The sequence below is a fragment of the Stegastes partitus genome, unplaced genomic scaffold (assembly GCF_000690725.1).
Source record: "Stegastes partitus isolate 25-593 unplaced genomic scaffold, Stegastes_partitus-1.0.2 Scaffold255, whole genome shotgun sequence".
NCBI lineage: Eukaryota > Metazoa > Chordata > Actinopteri > Pomacentridae > Stegastes > Stegastes partitus.
The window spans coordinates 340,195-355,288 of record NW_007577986.1 but is presented as its reverse complement, the minus strand read 5'-3'; the positions used below and the strand labels follow the sequence as shown (position 1 = coordinate 355,288).

The window sequence follows — 15,094 nt, the reverse complement described above, 5'->3', positions numbered from 1 at the left end:
ACACACACACACACACTGAGGACATGACTGTGTCTGTTTTAGACACACTTAACCGAGGACAACACTGCAACTTGCTTTTGTTCCTGAGAGACACTTTGACGTGACAAACGGAGCCATACACGGTCGGAAGACACTGAATCACTGTGTTGGCAGGTCTTTTGTTGACAATGTTGTCATGTTTCACAACAAAGCAATATTGGATTCAGCCTCTGCGCTGCTGCAAGATGTATCTACCTGTACACTTTTGTTTATAAGAAGCCAGGGATGGGCATTGGCATTTTTTTTGTACAAATAACATTGTATATAGTTATAATCCTGAATGCACTGTAACAAAATAAGAACAAACAATTTCAGCTGAGTAACAGACTTGGTTGTATGCTCGCATACACACCTTAGATCTGCATGGCGTAACTTACTATAATAAGACATTAAAAAGAAATAAAATGAAGCCCCACACCAGAGAAAATTCAGTGTAGATGCAACAACAAACAAAGCTTAATTCTGCAACAACAAAAAACAAAAAAAAACTTCAGCAGAACCCTGAATGCAGCTTTAACTGACTAACACACATGCAGCTTTAATTTGTGATTAATTACAATTGTTAGAATTACCTCTTTGTATCGGTTGCCTTGCTAGTAGAGTGCACAAATGAAATTCTTATACTTTGATCGGACACTAGTGCTTGCACAGTAGATTCATGTATTTTCTAACAATGAGTTATAAACTCCTTTAGACGAATGCAGTAGAAGCTTAAGGTTATTTTTGATAGCCGTCACCTCCATAGGGACTGATTATTTGTTACTAACTCAGGGAACTGAGGTATGAGGCCTGGGACTGCTGGTCCTTTTGCAAGCAGAAATGGATTTGTTGCTTTAATATTTTTTGTTCCTCCCCGGTTATTGTAATTTCACTGGTTCTCTCATTTTCATTCAGAAATGCTTTGCAATGTGCTTCGGGTTATGATTACATCCTGTTGTGCTGAAGATCCCAAAATACTTGAGCCCTGTCACATATGTCGACACAGCGATTTAAAAAAAAACACAAAAAAAACTGCATTGTTCTTCCTACAGAGAAGCCTGGAATGGCATTTTTATAACTAAACTTTGAAATAAAAGTCTTCCAACAGTAACTACTCGCTGCTTCATTTTCTGTTACTCCACCCTTAGTTTGTGAGCAAACTCTTGACTTTATTAAACAGAAAACAGACAACAGTTAGAGAAAGTCAGTAGAAAATGTTTAATAATTTCCAAGGAAGTGACAGAGCATAGTTTTTCAGGTTTTGATGGGTTTCATTCTTTGAATCAGAAGTTTTAAAAAGCAGTGGAGGTTTCATACAATGAAAGTCATTTTTGGGGAAAAACAAAAACAACACAGAATTGACGAATTCACAAGTTTCACAGATTTCTAAATGAGAGTAGCTCCTAACAGATGGATTCCTAATGAGAAGGACACCTGGGAGACATCTAACACACACACACAAGACAAAGTGTTCACAACAATATTGCAAACAGCCCGTAGAGGTTCTTCTACGTTATAATGGATCATAAATAAGGACGCACTGATCCAGCTTTTCTGATGCCAATTGTGCCAATTAGGGCTTTTTTTTCCCTACAAGTTACACATTTTACTGTGTCATCAGGATCCTTTTATGTTTGGTAGAATGACACAAATGACTGCTGAGCCACTTAAAACTAAACATAGCAAAACTGAATGAATGAACTTTGAATAACAACATGACACTGACAATAGACAGAATAATCCAGTACTTTTCTTGTCAAATTTAGCAAATCTCTCTCTTTTGGTCCACCCGCCAAGTCGTTAATGTCGCCGTAGCGTTGTGCGTTCATGAATTTTTTTTGGGGGGGCGAGTGTTTTGAAGTAGCACCAAAGGGAGGAGCGGGTTTGTTCGGCCGCTCGGCTTCAAATATCTAAAAAATGGGTTACTCCATCTTTAATGTGATCAGTAATAAAAAATGTCACAATCTGTAGCTATCGGATCAGTGCATCCCCCAGGAGGAAGCACCACACCTGTTGACACTCGTCGAGTCTAATAAATATATCTACAAACACTGGAGTGAAGGCATTATATGGTATCACAAGTTAAATCTATGACTATATGACCTGCAGGGCTCAGTGCTCATTAATAAAACTAGGAGAGACGCATCAGTGCAGCGGCAGACTTCGCTGCTCACCGGTTTTACTGCGCTGTTGTGTTATTGTACTTAAATCACCAGCCTTGACTGCGGTTTATGTAAATACGCATCCACGTAACGAGGATTTATCTATAAAAACATCTTGACGGCTGCACAAATCACACAGCAAAACAAACAAGGACAAATTCTTTGGAGGCGAGAGGAAGTTCGCAGCCCTAAGATTGACTTGACTGTATGAAAACATTTCATCAAATGTCTGACGTTAATGCCCAGGTGTTATCACAGCGCTGGTTATTGCAGTTATTAATAACAGTCAGCATAAGAACACATTCTGGTAACATGACAGTCAGGACGGTGCAGTGAGATCTGGGGACCGTGAGAACAACAGGAACAAACTTTTATCCATCATAAAAATATATTTGCAGGTAAAATCAGCTGCAAGATACTTGTGAAGAAAATGAGAGAAGAAGAAAAAAAAAAAGTTATTTGTAAACACTCCACATATGTACTACCCAGAAAATCTAGTCACATTATGAAATTTGTTTTCATCAAACAACTACAATCACAGCTCGCCCTGCAATCAACAATAAAGGCACTTTTCAAATCAGCTGTTGAGATGATAAACGCTGGCAGTGATCTCTGCTGCATCAGAGGTAACACCTGACAAGAGAACAGTCTGAGTGGATGATTATCTGTCTACAAAATCCTGCCGATTCCTCTAGGAACACCACACGACGCAGTTTGGAAGATGAACTCTTTATCGAAGCAATATGCCGACACACACACTGTCTTCAGCTTACCCGAGGTCAGAGGTCGTATTCTGCTGCACACTGCTGGAGGTACCATTCATACAATTTACCCTGTGAGGAAAAAATGAACCGTGAGTTTCACAATCCTGATGTTTCAAATGGGACAAACGAAGATCACTTAGCAGCGAAAATACATCTAACCTTCTTGGCTTTGACGATATCCTGGATGTAATCGCTGTACTCTGCCATCGCCCTCTTCTCCTTCTTCGTCAGGGTCTTGTTACCTCGGCTGGTGATGAAGAACATTAAGCATTTCAGTAATCGTTTCCCCTCTTTGTGTTTGAGTGTATATGTGAGAGAGACTGCTGCAATATAAAGTCCTGCATCTCTGCGGGAACAGCACAACCGTGGCGAGAAGCAGACAGAACTCAAAAATGTCTTCTGTGCAGCACTTGGTGGTAATATTTTAAGAAAAGCAATCTGCTGGTCCAGGCATACACTGCAGTCACTCACTCCTTAACTAGAGGTAATCTCAGTTAGTTCATTGGAAAGATTAATGTATTTATTTCCTTTCATTGTAATGGTGCCACAGATTGGTAGCTGCACTGTGAGCGTCCACACCCTTGAATTATGTTGCTGCGAGTTATGTCTCAAAGACCTGCGTATCATTCAGCTTTGAATATAGACCGTCTGGCTTTATTGGTATCCTAACATTGCTGCATTTTATTTTAAAAAATGAAGAAAAAATAATTTGTTGTGCTTATTGTAATCAATTTTCTCATTTTAAAAGTCAATTTGTTTTAACACCAGCTGTATTGTACAACAAAAAAGCTCCTGATATAAAGTCTGTTCCAAAAAGAGGTACAGCATCATGATACCATCAATAAACAAGGTTTTTGCACAATGAACTTCCACCATTGCAGACAGCAGTAATATTTGAAAAGTTGCAAATTCTTGATTTTGTGTTGCTCTGTTGCCATAAATCATAAAAACAAACAGTTTTGATTTGTTTCCGTACGTGACTCCTCTCTGCTCTGTTAAATGCAGTGTGTAGCCAAATAACCCCTGAATTTTTGTCATTTGTCTGTTGGTCACAGATGAGTCTAACACGACCTCTCAGTTGCACAGAATTTTTTTGCATTGTACAGAGTCTGGTTAGAGCACACGTTTTTTTTGTTGGCTAGCTTTTAAAATAACAGTGATTTTGATGCAATATCATGATTGTAGGGTTGCATTTTGTTCATTTCTTCTGATTAAAATCAAAAGTTACACATGGTTAGTCAAAAAGTTAAAAATCCAACAATGTTTTTAGAGTTTCTTGCTCCGAAAAATTGCTTTTGCCATATTTTAAAAGACAACGTGCCTTTCGATTCCGCTAGTGGGTTTTGAGTTTCAGAGGATTAAACATCTGTCAGTGGGTTGAGATGATGCGTTACTGAAAGTGGCAACAGATAAGCTCTTTGCTTAAATTCAACATCCTGAAGTACAAGTTGACTGCACAGTGTCATGGCTATAAAATAAGGCCACTATCTGTGTTTAGACTGGATTCCATAAGGAGTCACTGTCACTGTGCAACTCTGCCTGCCAGCGTTCATGAAGCCTCTGAAGAAAAAGCTTAAAGAACGACTGGAGTTACTGTGGAAACACGACGTGGCGGAAGAAAAAGATTCCCACTGTCGAAGGAGACCAAACCCTCAAAAACACCTTTAAACATGTTGCATTATTATGGAATTTTTCTGGCAGAGTAATCGTAGCAACTGGACTTGCTTGAGTTCCTTGAAGACGTTCCACCTCTCATCCAAGAGGCTTCATCAGTTCTGACTGACTAGTTGGGAGTTCCACATACTTATATCCTAAAGGAGCCATTAACACCTGAGTTTAGGTTTCAAGTGGGGGTTTGTTGTTCCTCCCCCTCATTATATGGGTCGTTAGTGCTCCCCCCTGCCACAAAGGGGTTCATTAGGGTCTTTTGTGGCTTGGTGTGAATATAGTTTCATCTTCCTGAGGAGAGTTCTTAGGACTGAATTGAGACCGAGAATCTTCACAGACATTATTATGGAATTTTTGCCCAACAGCACACAAAAAAACTGCCTAAACCAGCTTTAAGGAATTCATTTTCTGTCAGTTAGCAAATCAATTATTTGATTCACTGCTTCACCTATATATCTGCTGATATGTTTGTATGCATACATGCACCACTTACCCTGCAAAATACTTTGCCAGGAAAAGCAGGAAGTAGCAAAAAGCGCCAAAACCAATCACAAACACCACTTGTCCATCTTCTGGTATCCAGTCCCATAAATACATCACTACTCCCTGTGAGAAACATGTTGAACAGACAGTCAGAGAACAAGATATACAGCATGTACAAATGGTAAACAGTCGTTTATTTCATTATTATCAGCTCCAGAAGCTTTAATTCAACTGCATGACTCTCAGGACTTACTGAGGAGATACTGACGGTCCGAGCCGGACCTTCACCCAACAGCTCATCCAGCTGCTCTTTGGAGAAGGTGTTCACAATGAAACTGAGGACGAACAGGAGAGGTAGGAAAATGCCCAAAGCCCCACAAAGGAACGAGTGAAGGCGGACGCTTTTGTTGTAAGTCGCATCGGCCCTGTGTGCACACAGAAGAAATCCGGTTTAGCACATTTACTGCAGCTGATAACATCACTTATTTCCTCCATGTACATGAGATATGGGGGATGACTGAAGGGCAAACAATATCACAGCTGCAGCAATATCTGAGCACAATAAGTTGTTGTGCTGTAGGTTGAGAGGTCGAACCTGTCCTGCTCTAGTCGGCTGCTGATGGTGGAACAAATAAGGTCGCAGTCTTTCTCCAGCTGATCCAGGGTCTTCTGAACGGCCTGGTTGATGGTCTTCTCGATGGTCTGACAAACCCCATCGATCTGGTTCACACATCTGCTCGGCTAAACAAGACAAAAGGCTCATAAACGCATCCGCTTTTGGAACAAACATAAAAACGTCTCATGCATCTCAAAAAGGGAAGAGCTCCGTGACAAACCCAGAGGGTGTTTTGACTGACAGCTTTGTGCACTTTGCAGGAAGTGAAGCTGCACTTGCTCAGCAAAAATAAATTGGAGGTCTGCAGAGATTCACAAATCTACCACACGGAGTAGAGCTCTGGGCGTTGTAGATCACAAGACGGTGCGGCAGTAACTCAGGACTGGGGCTGCCATTGTCAGAGGAAGCAGATCAAAGTCTGTGGTTTACGATCCCTGTTCCCCTCCAAGACCGGATAACTCTCTCAGTCGTCATATTAGAACATAAATTACTCTGTTCAAGCCATCAAGCAGGAAAAGTGGCGCAAAGAATTTACATTCAAAGTTCAGTCAATGGTTGTTCAACCCCAAGATGGCAGATCCAAAACACGAGCTGAGGAAAACACCGCTGGAAGCATCAGACCCACAACTCCACTACAAGGTGGGAGGACACTGCATTATTTAAAGGCGCCCTCAGGTGAAAATCAAGATTTTTGTCTCGTTAGCGTGTCCATATGGTGTTTTTTAGATGCTAGAGTATAAGAGTGAAATAAGCAGTCAGCACAACAGCTGAGCATTTTCACCTTGAAACTGCAGTGTAACAATGACAGTCTCAAAGAGATGGATCCAGAGTTCTGGGGGTTCATACATGACAAAACTATGGAACCAATACTGTCAACTTGTAGGGTGAGACTTACTGGTCCATTATTCTTCACAATCAGTTCCCGATTTGAAGATGAATGGCTAAAGTACTCCAATATCACAACTAGCTTTTGTGTGACGTAGAGTAGTTATGCAGACTCATAAGTGTGTTCATGTGCTCAACGTGCAGCCAGTGGGGGTGGGTGGACATAGAGTCATACATTCTACAGGAAGTACCAGTGTAGAGTTACATGTAAGCCATTTTTTTTAAACACGAAGGGATCATTTTCATGGGAAATCATGTAAATATGTAATCTTAATACACAGAGATGAGATTTTAGTGGTTGTAGGTGGTGGGGGGACTTGAAGACATCCAGGTATCAGATTGTCAGTTTGTAAAATGAGATGTTAAAACTAGAAGCATAAAAACGTTGATGCGTGTCAAACACAGGTTGCAAACCGACAACACAAGAACACACGGTTGGTTTTACCTTCTGGGGGTTGGGGATGTAGATTGTCGGCATTTCAAAACCACATTTATTGAGGCCTGGACGGCGACACAGTTCCTGGACTATCTGCATCATCACTCTCTGACGACAGAAAGAAAAACACTTCATTGGTTTTCTTGACGTTCTTGGAATCAGATCAATTAAAAAAATGTCAAAATCCATACCTGTCTGTCTGTTTCCTTTCCAGCTTCGTCTGCCTTGCTGAGGTAGAACAACAGCTTGTCTCCACATTTTTCACTCAGCTTCTCCACAATGTTGAGTGTGCGTTTGCACAGCGCTTGGCCCATCGGGTCAAAGAACACAAATATCAGGTCTGCCTGTTCTCCTGCACAAATAAAATAACGTCCATTAGATAAATACATCAGCTGCAGAGTAAATATGTCAACACTGGAAAGACATCTTAAGCTATAAAAACGTACCCAACCAGGTGATGGCGCTGTTGACGTCAAACGGGTAGATCATGTCCCCGTCCACCAAACCGGGGGTGTCCACGAATGTGACCAGACTGAATTTCTTCTGCTTGGAGGTGGAGATCTCAGCGGACAGGTAGTCCATAACACCTGGAAAACACAGATGCTGTATGTGCGCAGGTGCTTCGTTTGTAATAAACCCACAGTTACAAAGCTGGTAAATAGAACGTTGAAGCCCTGCAGGACACTGTCACCTCTTGTGACGATATTATAGCGTGCGACTAGAAACCGCAGTGCGGTCAATACTTGGACACCTGAGGGAGATCAGTGACATTAGGATCAAGAACTGAAAAGTCAACTTTTCGAGCTCCGCATTTTGAGAAACTTCGAATTTGTAATTTGAGAGGAAATTGTCCAGTTGAAGACGCATACGTTAGCTACGTACATGCAATAGAAACGCATCCGCCAGTAAACTCCGGTTGAGATCCTACGATGGAAACATCAGCAGCGGCCACACCCTCACACACCAAACTTCCCTTTTAACACATTAAACACTTTTGTTACGTCTCAGTTTTCTCACTGTCCCCTCTGCGGAGACGTCTGTTGTCATGGTTACACACAACAGCTCTTCAACTGGCAGCTTTAGTGTGGGGCGTGGGACATAAAGCTAGCCAGTGAAGAACGACTGTGAGGCAACGCACTGCGAGGTTACGATATTCCACCACAACCATCACACATGAGCCCGAACCGCCCCTTCAGACAGAACAGGATCACTATTGAGACAGACCCCTACGATTGACAAAGTCAGACTCCCCCACCACCCCATCCTCCCTACACACACACACACACACACACACACACACACACACGGAGGCCTGGGATGACAGTGAGGCTGTTTCATGCGAAGAGGCAGGTGTTAACAGGCAGCACAAATCACATCCTTGTGCTACAGCGAGCAGGGCCACTGCTGCTGTGGCACATTAGCATTCCTTTATGTTTCTCTTGCATCAGCATGGCCACAATATCAATACATCTGCCTCCTATCACACATCTTGGCAACGTTGAGACATCCCGATTGTGCAAAAAGACGACAAAATGATTGTGGCTAAGGGAAATCATTACATATATGTATGTATACGCACGAGTGTGTGTGTGTGTGTGTGTGTGTGCAGATATTATCAAACGGCTTCACGCTCTAAAAGGATGTTACTTTAGTTAATCTGAAAAATACAATTGCATACATCTGATGCTTAAAATCAGTGAATTAGATGGCAGTACAGATATATTCATTCATATGATATGAAAAGAAAGTCCTCTGAAAGGTGAAAAGGAAAACGTGAGCGATACTCGCCGGTGGCTGCTAAGTTCCTCAACTGACTGTAACTGAGAAGACTGTGCAGGAGATCCTGTGCACGAGGAAAAGGGCAAAGGCTGCAATAATGCTGCATCAACCAAGACTAAAAAAGAGCAGGTTGGACTAAACGGGTCAAACCAGCCACACTGCAAATATATCTAAATGAGCAAATAACACAGCCAAACATCTTTGTTATCTAGCAGTAATTAATCATCTGGCGTGTGACGAAAACAGTCAATTTCCATGCAGCACGTAGTCTAAACTCTTGACAACAGGTTGATGCGATAAAGACAGGCTTAAAGATCTTTTACACAAGTACTAAACAATATCAAGAAGTATCTCCAAGCATATCCCAAAGGAGATCAAACTGTATAATCAGCAGCTGCTCCCAGATAAGGATATATGGTGTTTTTCTGATGAGTCATCCTCAGTCGCTGTGACAGGTAAACAAATGTCCGATTTATTGTATTTCCAGAGGCAGCGATGAAGTTGAAATAAGAAAAAAAAAGCCTGCGTGTATTCCAGCAGCAGATCGTTGGTGCTGCGAGGCTCAGGCCTGCGGAGTGGAGCTGTTGCTGCTGGAGACTGGGCTGTGCCGTCTCTAATGGCTGTGACATTTCTCAGCAGCTCCTCCTGACTACACTGCACTGCTGTCGATGGGGCGTGTGACTCATACGCCATACCGTGAGCGCTCTGGTCCGCACCCAGTGAACCCTCACTCTCTACACACTCCCTGTCAACACACACATCACCCTCCTCCACCCACCCAACCCCCCCTCCGACCGCGCACACCCCCCACTCAGGCAGCAGGCACACCCAGGCTTCCTACATGACCACCACATCCACACAGCGGCCGTCCGGCGTCTCCAGACCACCGCTGACGCACGGACCTGAGACCAGCCGTCTTAAAACAATATGCTGCTAATTACGGCTCACCTCGCATATCTCAGGATCAAACGTCACATACGTGACGACAGCTGAACAGGGTTTGATTTATAACTTCATACGACGAGTTTATGACTCAGCGTCGAGTCGTCAAGGTGAAGCACCTACGCTCCTCAAATCACAAAACACAAGTCTGACCCCGCGATAAGCAGCAACACATAAATAACTGGCAGCGAGGTACATGCTGTATTGAACAGCTGGGATTTCTGGTGATGGTATGGATGAAACAGAGTTTTCAAGTGAGTTTGCTCTTAATTCATTCATTCATTTTCCAACCTAAACCGAGTCTGTAACAGACTAGCAGTTTCCAGAAGGAATTATTCATGGGCCACACAGCAGAGCATTATCTTAACCCTCAGAGGTACCAATCTCCTTCTGCAGTTCATGATTGCATTCATCTCCTGTTCACTATTCCTGTGGTGCTGCTGCTGGACTAATGCTGCATCTCCCTGCTGTTCCAGCAGATTTTAACACTTTATCCTCTCTTTTCATGCTTTGATCTTTTTCATCGTGACGCCAATGACATGATGGCATTTGCAATCAATAGACACCACAATCACATGCACCTGTCCAGTTGCGGACACGACAAAGGTGATATTCATGATATAATCTAATGTTTCAGACTGCAGTGCAGATCTTATCAATAAGGGAAGATGTGTCTTATGCTAGTTTTAATATCAAAGGCAAGAAGATGCAAAGCACCAAGGTTCAAGTTACTATCCTTGAAAGGAAAACATGTCCTTAACTGTTCTATGATGTGAGACACTTACAAATGTTATCTGATGCGTCACATCAACAAGAAACTGTGTACACTCTGCATGCATGCATCAGATCTACACATATTGATTGATTTAGGAATATGAAACCTGATTTGAATACTGGAGGAGTGCAGTAGAGAGGCCTCTCTAAATCAGAACAATTATGGCAAAACACTGTAAAAACTGTACTTCTCAGAAATACATCATGAGTTTCTGATGCATAAACGTCTTACCTTTGAACTCAAGCAGCGGTCGAAAGTGAGGGTAGAGATGCAGCGTTGCATTCCCCTGTGAAGAGTTAAAACGACAACGTGAGTTAGAGCCTGATGAGACAAATACTAATCTGCAGGCTTTTTTTTTTTCCTGCAGTTTTTCCCACCCCTCTAAAACAGAGTCCTCTCTCTTCTTCGTACTTTGCACTCATTCTTACACCAGCTGGTGTGCTGCAGCTCAGCACGCCCGCTTTAGCTCTTCCTGTACAGAAGAGATAATCCTTCCCCTCTGCACTCCAAATATATTATTCATCTTCATCACCTTCACCACAGCAGGATACGAACAGAGAGGGAGACGAGAAAGACAAGAGAAGACGGAGAGACAGGTGTCTCTCGAGCCTGTTTATATGCTGCAAAGACGCCTGTGTGTGTGTGTGTGTGTGTGTGTGTGTGTGTGTGTGTGTGTGTGTGTGCGTGCGCATGTGTATGTGTGTGTCTATACAACAAAGCCCTTCATTGGAGCAGCATACAAAATGAGAAATCACCACTGACTGAGGGAGTGTCTTTTATACACAATGACATCGAACGCATCGCTTCATCAGCCTTCATGACTGGCTGCAGCTCCATTTTCCATTTTCGGAACTTTAAAATTCAAAAATCCCTCATGCACTAAACTGAGATGTGATGTCTGAATGTAAAATACTGTTTACTTAAAATAAAGTAAAAGGGGTAATTATCATGGTTTTACTCTTCCTGCTGAATGTAGTGCCTGAATACCAAGTTGTTCTGTAGCGGTGTTGGAGATGTTGTCTGGTTTTTTGCTGTTCTTACCGTCAATGATTCTCTTTTGCGACCACTGGTGATGAAGGTAAACCCCTGCGTTTCAATGGCCACACCAGTTTTCTGTATGTGCTCTTCAGCATACCTACAAAGACAGGCATTAAGAAATGTAAATAATACAGTTATAAGTGCACAAGATCTAAAATGCCTTAATTCTAGTAGGGGAGCGAACAATTGATAGTAAATGACTGAATAATAAGAAATGCCCATTTAAAAAGAGGCAGTTTGATGTTGCTGACCAACTGTCCAAAATCCAAAGATATTCCGTTTACAATGATAGAAAGCAGCAAAAGCCACAAATCCTCACACTTAGGAAGCTCAAACGAGGCAGAGCTTTAATTTTTTTCTTCATAAATTACTAAAATAATTCAGCTGCTGTCAATTTATTTTTGGTCAGTTGATTAATTATATATTTATCAGCACAACGTATAATAATCTAGCCTGGTGTGAGAGTAAAATCTAACATTAGAGAGCTACTTGAGGAGAGGAAGTGAACCTCTGATCAGGAGGTTAGACGGGAGGTTTGCAAACTTTTCAGCCCCTGAATCCCAAAATAATGGTGCCAGAGATTCACAACCTTTACTGGATGTGGTTGAAGCATACACAAGAGGTCTGTCCAAACATAACAACACAAAGGCACACAACAGCCTAACAACCAGAATATTATTTTATACTAATTTAATATTAGCTAGTAGCAGAATAGGTCGGTAAAAGTAATGTCCATGTATAAACTCTGCTATTGAACAAACATACAGTGTGTAGTGTGTAATAATTATGTTATTTCTAATCGGTTGTAAATTTGATTTGATTTCTGGAAATCATCTTGTGACCTCCACATTGAGAAGCACGAGTCTGGATGATAAATTTCACACTGAAAAATAGTCGAGATCCAAAACTAAACTCCCATCTCCCCAGATCAAACTATGAGGAGTATCTTTGATGTTTGCAAAAAATGAGTATAATAAGAATCACATTTTTTTTAACCATCCAACAAATGCGAGAACTAATTCAACAGCAGCTCTGAAAGTAAAATGAGGGCAGAGAGAGTTTAGTTTATGTAATATATACAGTTAGTCAGTTAGGATGATTGACAGCCGGTCTACCAGCTCCGCAGTTCAAACATATTCCTGAATTAGCTCTGGGCGATGCTGGGACAGAAACTCTGAAAAACTGACAGTGCGATTTACTTTTCATGTTTTTTACTGAAAGTAGTATTTAGTCTGATAAACAGTTAAAGACGCAGTTTGGTGGGTGATCACTTGTTTAGATAACTAAAATAATCAAACATGCAAAACTAAAAGATGATTTTCTTTGTCATAAGTAGAATGATTTGGGCTTTATACAGCTCATCCAACAAGAGAAGCACTTTTTATCTTGGACTGTGGAATTCATGAGGATTCATTTGATGTATCACCTGAAACTGTCACATATTTAATAATTTGTAATCTGCAAAGAGTATTTGGGTATTTTATCAACAAATTAGCGACAATTCCTAACAGTGCATTATATCATATTATGGAGATATGGATAAATTAGATATATTAATGTAAAGGATGATTAACCTGCATTGTAAACCCCTTGAATGGTTCATCAGATTCTGCAAGTAGCGCTGACGTAGTGTCGTAGCCAAATCAGTGGTCTATGAAGTCACGTACAGTCCCTCATGTGGTCTTCAGTAACTGGTTTCGACCACATACTGCTTTCAAACTGACAAGTGAAACCTACTTATCTTAACTTTGTAAATTCCAGAAACCCACACTTGTTGTTTGACCTGCAGTCAAACCCCAAAGCGCATTTTAAAAGTCATGTGTGAAGATAAAAGATAAAGACGTCTTTCTCCAAATTCTCTTTCACGCATGGAGCAGAGCATGTGACGTTCAGGAGTGGTGTCGCTAGATCTATTAATAATAATAAAACGTATTACCAGTTAATGAAGGAGCTCTTCCCTGCAGAGTGGTTGCCCATTATCATCACTATGATCTTCTTTCTGGGCGGCAGGAGCCGAACTCCGAGGCTGCCGGCGATCTTCACCAGGCCTGAACACAAACACACAGTGATCAGAGCATTCAACAAGTGGACTGGTATCTTCACAATATGATGCTCTAGATTGGTTCTAGCGTCACATAAAATACACCCACAGGAGTAAAAGTGATATCATGTTGAAAGCTGAGTAAAAAGGAGTAAACAGCAAGCGTACCCCATGTGCACAAGTAGCAGATACATGGTTAGAACACAAGTAACGTGATTTTAAATGACTCAGAATAACACGACAGAGAGAGATCTATGCAGCTTCCTGTTATTTCTGACCATTTATTAAACAAAAATGTCTCTTATGATCGAGTAAATGAGACTTGAGTTAACAAAACTGCTTTAAAAAGTTCTTATCATTCTGCTCTCCAAAGATTCCTCTGTGCAGGAAAAAAAACATGAGTAAAAGGACTTTTAATTTGAACTTTCCACAAAATTTTGCAGAGTCCCTGTTGTGGACTATACATGCAACGCTGACTTTGCTTTAAAAATGTAAGAAATCAAATGTAAATGGGCAGAGAAGGAAAAGACTGGTTGTCACATTCCCTTATTGTGAGCTCTGAGGAGCCTTTGAGCAAGGCCTTGTTCTGATAAGACTGTGTGTGTTCTGGGTGTCTTCCAGGTGTGAGCCTGTTAATGTATGTGCACCAGGTGATCAGGAAGAAGAACCAGATATACTTCTTCTCCGGGGATAGGCCTGTTTATGTCATCCTTACACTGCAGTAACTACAGCAGGACACACAGTCAGAAGTCTCTGACTGCAAAGTCTGCAGAAACACATGAACAGGATTATTGTTGAGGAAACCACAGATCTGCAAACATGTAACTGCCAAGATAACATTTAACTGCTTTTAAAGCTGAACTGATCAGCTCATTGTAAGTCACAGTCAGAGGGCTGCTGAAGGACACTTATCTCTTGTTAGAACCAGTCTAACACTGGTACTGAGTGTGTGTCTGCAGACTAACGTGATATCTGCAGAGGAGCCTCCCGGTGTTCAATGTCATGGTCTGGACACTGACAGGCAGCAGCTGCAGACCTCCTCCTCCTCTTCCTCCTCCTCTTCCTCCTCCTCTACTCACCAAACAAGCCGCATTTCACTTCTACCTTCACTAACTTCAGCCTCGGCACCGCTCACTTACATAACCCCACATCCATGCGTGCTTGTTTGTGCTTCGTGGTCCCAACTTTGCTGTAACCCGGGTTAGTGCTCATTTACCGTGTTCGCTGTCCACATACAGACTGTGGCACTCCTTCAGGATCCTCTCACTCGGGGTGGTGATCGCAGACTCCAGAGGATTTGCCACAGACCGGGGCTTTCTGCCCGACATTGTGAACCACCAGCCACCAGCCGCCTCTCTGCTGGCTGCTAAAAACTACGAGGGGGAAGAGTTACGGGGTTGCACAAACACTCTTCCGTGCGGAAGAAGCGCCCCCCAGCGGTCAAACACAAGTATTATCATAGAATACATTTAATATTTTCTTTCAAG

General features: G+C 41.9%; 1 protein-coding gene across 1 annotated transcript; it reads right to left on the bottom strand.

The window, feature by feature from the left end:
* Positions 1–1,212: 1,212 nt before the first annotated feature.
* Positions 1,213–14,957, bottom strand: LOC103357465 (uncharacterized). The gene is made up of 12 exons (XM_008282041.1): positions 14,824–14,957; positions 13,503–13,614; positions 11,570–11,663; positions 10,760–10,814; positions 7,479–7,619; positions 7,224–7,384; positions 7,042–7,140; positions 5,691–5,836; positions 5,349–5,520; positions 5,106–5,218; positions 3,104–3,191; positions 1,213–3,013 (listed from the first exon to the last, which is right to left on the bottom strand). Exons 1-12 carry the CDS (start codon positions 14,933–14,935, stop codon positions 2,960–2,962), a joined length of 1,347 nt encoding a protein of 448 aa, XP_008280263.1. The 5' UTR covers positions 14,936–14,957; the 3' UTR covers positions 1,213–2,959.
* Between the last annotated feature and the right edge of the window lie 137 nt (positions 14,958–15,094).